We start from the raw sequence: 6335 nt of genomic DNA, 5'->3' as shown, positions 1-6335 counted from the left end.
AATCAGAGCTTCCTCTTCCTGGTGGATATATGTACCAGCCATTCGGTTTAGCTGCCACAATCACGTATCACGGAAGTCCATTCATTACTTCACGTTGGAGGCGCCCTATCAAAAACYAGAATTGTTGTCAGACCTTTAAGCAGGAGACGTAAGTGGACACCAGGGGCCTGGTTCAGGAGGATGCAATGTTACGGAGTGTTCAGATAGAAAGCCATTTTGCAGGAATGGTCGTCTGTCGTGTAGAATGGGGATACTGTCCGCTCTACGAGCAACCCTTCTGAAAGTTTCTTCTCACTAAATAAACCCCTGAACTTGTTTTTACCCTGGCTATTTTAAAAAAACTCTGTACTCTTCTTGCAGTCATTTATCAAGAGGTTTGTTACACGAGCAGATCACGAGCAGATCACGGAGATCGGCAAAAGCCTGTGAACTCCAAGACTCTCTGAAACACGTTTCTCTGTTGCTCATATATCCTTCCTGTGAATTCACGTCTCTAACAAATGCATAAAAACGTACAGAAATGTTGAATAACACAAGTAGCACAAACTCCTTTTTTTATATTTATGTACTTCACCCAATCGACCTGYACGTTTTCCATATTAGCACAGTCACACATCCACCTATTTACTGTAGTAATGCCCCCCAGAAACTCTTACCTTGCCCACGTAGAGTGGCTCGTCCCCCATGTACTCCTCCAGCACAAAGAACTGGTTCCACACCCAGCTGCGCCTCTGCCTGTGGTGTGCCCCCCCTTCGCAGCTTCTTTGGTACGTCCCGACCGGCGGCAGGGGCACTGAGTTAAAGCTCAGGCCAGAGCAGCCCATCTCCCAAATGGGTACGAGCACAATCAACACGCTAATCACACTCCACATGGGGGGACAGTTCAGTCGCATCTTTGTGATACAATTTGTTTGTTGAAATTTTACTGGAAAAGACTCAAGAAGAAGCGTTGTCCCACCATCCACCAGCGTTGTCCACCATCCACCAGCGTTGTCCACCATCCACCAGYGTTGTCCACCATCCACCAGCGTTGTCCACCATTCACTGAGTAACTGGAGGGTTGAACAGAAGAGACACTCCAGGTGGTGTTTAACGAGCAAGTGTATCCTTCAGCAGACAGACGGATGGATTGTGATTGCTGGTTGCCAAGGTGTCAGAACACGTCTACTTCACACCTGCAGTTGATAATTGGAGCCTATCAGAAAGAATGAGAAAGAGAGGGGAGGGGGAGAGGGAGAAAGAGAGGGGAGGGAGAGAGGGAGAAAGAGAGGGGAGGGGGAGGGAGAAAGAGAGAGAGAGGGGGGGGGGAGAGGGAGAGGGAGAAAGAGGGTGGGGTGTAGAAAGAGAATAAATGTAAGGATGAACATTCTCATGCCACGGCTTGCGTATATGATGACAAGCAGTAATAACACAAGTGGACACTTCCTTTTAGATGCTCAAAGGAACAAGGAAGCAGTCGTATAATACCGAACCGCTCAATCCGCAGATTCCCTGGGAGCGATTTGTCTGCTCATATCAACGTGGAGAAAACCTTCTCTCATTGTCTCTGTGTGACTTACTGTAGCTCCTGGTACAGCCCATGCCTTTTGAGTTGTGTAGAAATGACATCAGCAGTCTGCTCACTTCCAGAAGCCTTTGTTTGCTCTTACTGTAAGAGCTAAAAGAGCGGTATGYCTGTGGGCAGCTATATGAAGAGAATACTCCAGCTGCACAGCATTACAATGGCGTTTRCTTGGCATTCAGTATTAGGCCTATACACCAGTGGAGGCTCCTCAGAGGAGGAAGGGGAGAACCCTCCTCAGTGAATTTCATTAAAAAAAAATGTTTTTAAACATTTAAAAAGTTATCTTTTTTAGATAAAACTAGACTAACTATATTCACGTCACCAAATAATTGACTAAAACACACTGTTTTGCAATGGTCTACAGTAGCCTCAACAGCACTCTGCAGGRTAGCATCATGGTGTAGCCGGAGGACAGCTAGCTTCTGTCCTCCCCTTGGTACATTGACTTCAATACACAACCTAGGAGGCTCATGGTTCTCACCCCGTTCCATAGACCTACATAGTAGATATGACAACCTCTGGAGGTCGTCCTCCAACCTATCAGAGCTCTTGCAGCATGAACTGACATGTTGTCCACCCAATCAAAGGATCAAAGAATTAATCTAGAACTGAAAGCATAAGCTACAGCTAGTTAGCACTGCAGTGCATAAAATCTTTTGAACAAATTAATTTATTACAAAATGAAGGAGAAGCAAGAGAGAGATAGAAAGAGAGAGATTGTCCTTTTTTTTCAGTTTCAACTCTCGTACGGACTCGGGAGAGGCGAAGGTCGAGAGCCTGCCAAGCCACACTGCTTCTCGACACACTGCTCGCTTAACCCGGAMACCAGGCGCACCAATGTGTTGGAGGAAACACCGTCCAGCTTGCAGGTGCCACGGCCCGCCACAAGGAGTCGTTAGAGCGCGATGGGACAAGGAAATCCCAGCCGGCCAAACCCTCCCCTAACCCGGACTACGCTGGCCAATTGTGCACCGCCTCATGGGTCTCCCGGTCACGGCCGGCTGTGACACAGCCTGGGATCAAACTGTAGTGATGCTTTAAGCGCTGCGATGCAGTGCCTTAGACCKCTGCGCCACTCGGGAGGCATAAACCGTGTTTATCTGTGATCAGAAGTGTATTCATTACGCCGATTCTGTTGAAAAACGTTTCTTAAACAAAAGCAAACGAAACGGGGATAAACATACCTGAATTTGTCCAATAGAAACTCTAATTTGAAACTGCTGGACTAATGATTACACCCTAGATCAGCTAGATGCAGGCAAGAGTGTGCAAGACAGTATTGAATGTGTCACCGTCTGTCCATGTGTCACCGTCTGTCACCTCACATTTGTCTCTCGACCTACGTGTGCATCTACGTTGTAAACTTTCATTCATAGGCTAGGTTGTAGCAACCTCGTGATTGGCTATAGGGACAGTCATCCAATATGCTGTACTAGAAATAAGGCCGTGCTCAAGAAAAAATAAATGTGTCCTCCCTCATCTTAAACGGCACCGACCACCACTGCTATACACCACATACATGATGGTGAATGACATTGAGAAATGCTACAAGATCAATCCCAACAATAAACCTTGTAAAAAGTCTAAAGAAGAAGTTAAGGAAGTCTAAATGAATATCCCAAAATATTTGTGCCATAATTTACCGGTAGGAAAAAGAGTAAGTCATATGGGACTGGTCTGGGTTAGCTGACTTGAGCATAGCTGGTTAAACTGATTCTCAATCCCAAAATCTCTCCAGGGGAGTTGGAGGCACTAGTCCTCCTTGCTTTCTCTACCACACCACATTATTCAGTGGAATGTCCAATGTATTTGAATGGTTGCGGGGGACCAACCCTGGAAATATAGTTTACTAATTTACCAATTACTTCACACTAGCATAAATTAAGCTACACTAAATCTACCCTTCAGACAATATAGTTTATTTAACTAAAATTACTTTGAAAATAGTAGTTACACAACATCAAAACTACATTGTGAAAAATTATCATATCTAAATCTGAAAATGTCATAGACTACAAATTGAAAGACAGAAGTCAGATGTTCACAGAATGTGTAACGTAGCCTATCAAAAAATGTAAAGTGAGAATTATTCAGGTCTGCTGCTGAAAAAAAAWWAAAWAATTGTTGCTTCCTTAACCCATATTTTATTTTATTTTCTTGCCAACTACTGAAAACACTACCAAGATTTGAAAATGTGTTTAACTAACACTAAGCTACTTCAAAAATCGTGTTAAATTACTAGTTGAACTACACGTATTTCCCTACTGGGTCGTATTCACTAGGCAACTAGCCATGGAAGGCCTCGATTATCACTTTACCGTTCGAAAGAAAGGGGAAGTTTTCCTTTCAGAAAGACGATAAAAAGGGTTGAGTAGTAGATGAAATCAATTGCCATAAAAATAATTGCCAAATATAAAACCAAGGGTGGATTTCCAAAGAGACATTGTGTTTCCAATTAAGCATCAAAATACAAAAACGAATGCTGCATAAGCTACTAAAAACTGTGTCCGACACGATAAGAGACACAGACAGAACAAGAAGTCCCCCCCCCAACCCATCACCCCACAAATGCCTCTCCTGAGGAAAAACATAATTTCTACTTAGAGCCAATTGTCAAGTGAATGAGACAGGATTTGGATGGATGTCCACACAAGACGATTAGGCACCAAATGGAAGAAAATGGTCCAAAACAGAGGAGGGAACTTGTCCAATCATTTTAGTTTTTTTGTCTGAAAAACTTTTTTCTACAGTGTGCAGTAATAAATAAAATTCTGGTGGGATTCAAACCCCTGGTCTCCTGCACGTGAAGTCAACACCATACCCATTAGACCAAGAGGACATCCTCAAGGCCTACATTTGGGCTTCCAGTGGGGTTTCTGAAGACTTAGGGAGAAGAGAACAAGAGAATTGCTGCAAGTTTGCCCAAAAGGGAACTGCTTGTCCTTGCTCATTTGACAGAGAAGGAGATATGGATCATAAGCAATGTCTTTGAGAGAGAGAGAGAGAGAGAGAGAGAGAGAGAGAGAGAGAGAGAGAGAGAGAGAGAGAGAGAGAGAGAGAGAGAGAGAGAGAGAGAGAGAGAGAGAGAGAGAGAGAGAGAGAGAGAGAGAGAGAGAGAGAGAGAGAGAGAGAGAGGCCATGTTGAATTGTTTTAGCACGGAGACTGTTTGGGTTCGCGGAGGGCATCAGGAGCATGTGTGTGTGTCCGTGTGTGTACCAGTGTATGTATGTGTTGGGTGAAAGAAATGTATTTCATCACCCTGAGCTCTACTAAAAGGCAATGGCATTAGAGTGTGTGTGTGTCATTAGAGTTTCAGCACGCTCCCTTCGAGGGAGACCTTGCAGATGCATTATACAACAACAACAACAACAACATCCAAAGTTAAAATACATAGAATAAACGGTCATGTACGGCTTTCGGCTTCACAAGAACTCTCCCCCTTTTCTCCTCAGTAGAACTGATGACGCGAGCACAAAAAGATGGCAGAAAGTAACTATTGGGACAAATAAAGTGAATATTTTCATTGCGAGTAAAACTCAACTTCACATCAGCGCTTGATTAAGGACGACTCGCTGCAGCTTAAATGGATATAACCTTTAGTTCAAGTGACGAAAGATCTAATCTTAGAATCTTTCTACAGTGTCTCTAGGGGAATAAAGTGAGCGAAAGACTTTTGGTAGTATAGTACACCCTCTTAGAAAAAAAAGGGGCTTTCTAGAACCTAAAAGGGTTCTTCGGTTGTCCCCATAGGAGAACCATTTGAGTAACCTTTTGGTTCCAGGTAAGAAACCTTTTGGTTCCAGGTAGAACCCTTTTGGTTCCRGGTAGAACCCTTTTGAGTTCCATGTAGAACCCTTTACACAGAAGGTTCTACATGGAACGCCAAAAGAGTTCTACATGGAACCAAGAAACGGTTCCACCTGGAACCGAAAAGGGTTCTCCTGTGAGGACAGCCGAAGAACCCTTTTGGAACCCCTTTTTTCTAAGCGCGCAGAATATTTTTAAAGTCAAACACTTAGAGCAGGGATGGGGGCCAAAAACAATCTGAACTCATCGCAGTGGCTCGCGAGTCTGCGTACCAACATCCATACTCACACATGCAGTCAGAGCAGGCCTTAAACCACCCCACCTTGCGAATAAAACAGAAAGAGAGAAATTAGCAGTTACAGAGTGACTTACAAAATCAATGGGCCCCCCTGGTTGGAAATTTGACCATGATTACTACAAGCCAGTTGCCCATCCCTGGCTTAGAGTCTGGAACAAGATGGATCAGGACTGTATGGTTGCCGTCATGCAAGCTCCGACCCAACTTTGTTATTTTCTGATTATTTTGGCGTTTATATGAACTATTTTTTTTGAACATCAGATCAGTAGTTACGACCCTCAACAAACAGCAATAGTCTCTGTTTTTCTGAAACATGGCCTTCGGACAAGATACCCCCCATTCACTATTCAACTCGATGGAATCTCCATTCACTAAGCGGACAGAACATTGGATTCATGGAAATCCAGAGGGGAGGGGTATGTCTCTTCATCAACAACATGCCGACCCTTCTAGCTCCCGAGAGAGTTTTCATCTGTTATTGTGACTGGTGTGCACATTCCACCTCAGGACAACAACAAAAACAACAAGATGGCACTTGAACTATACAAGGCTATAAACAAGCAGGAAACCATGCACCCAAAGGCTGCTTTTTTGTTGTCACTGTGTGTCTGGTCTTGAGATCCACAGTGTCTGGTCTTGAGATCCACAGTGTCTGGTCTTGAGAT

General features: G+C 44.0%; 1 protein-coding gene across 2 annotated transcripts in view; it reads right to left on the bottom strand.

The window, feature by feature from the left end:
- Positions 1 to 6335, bottom strand: part of LOC112070677 (cadherin-7-like) — a 136935-nt gene that overhangs the window by 101698 nt on the left and 28902 nt on the right. For both annotated transcript variants that reach the window (XM_024138106.2, XM_070439070.1), the window contains exon 2: positions 657 to 1195. In XM_024138106.2, the coding sequence (XP_023993874.2) occupies positions 657 to 1001 (345 nt within the window). In that variant the 5' untranslated portion in view covers positions 1002 to 1195. The remainder of the gene's footprint in view (positions 1 to 656; positions 1196 to 6335) is intronic.

This window comes from Salvelinus sp. IW2-2015, unplaced genomic scaffold, assembly GCF_002910315.2.
Source record: "Salvelinus sp. IW2-2015 unplaced genomic scaffold, ASM291031v2 Un_scaffold1390, whole genome shotgun sequence".
Classification (NCBI taxonomy): Eukaryota; Metazoa; Chordata; class Actinopteri; order Salmoniformes; family Salmonidae; genus Salvelinus; species Salvelinus sp. IW2-2015.
Note: the sequence above shows the minus strand (reverse complement) of the source record. Positions and strands in the feature narration are given on the sequence as shown.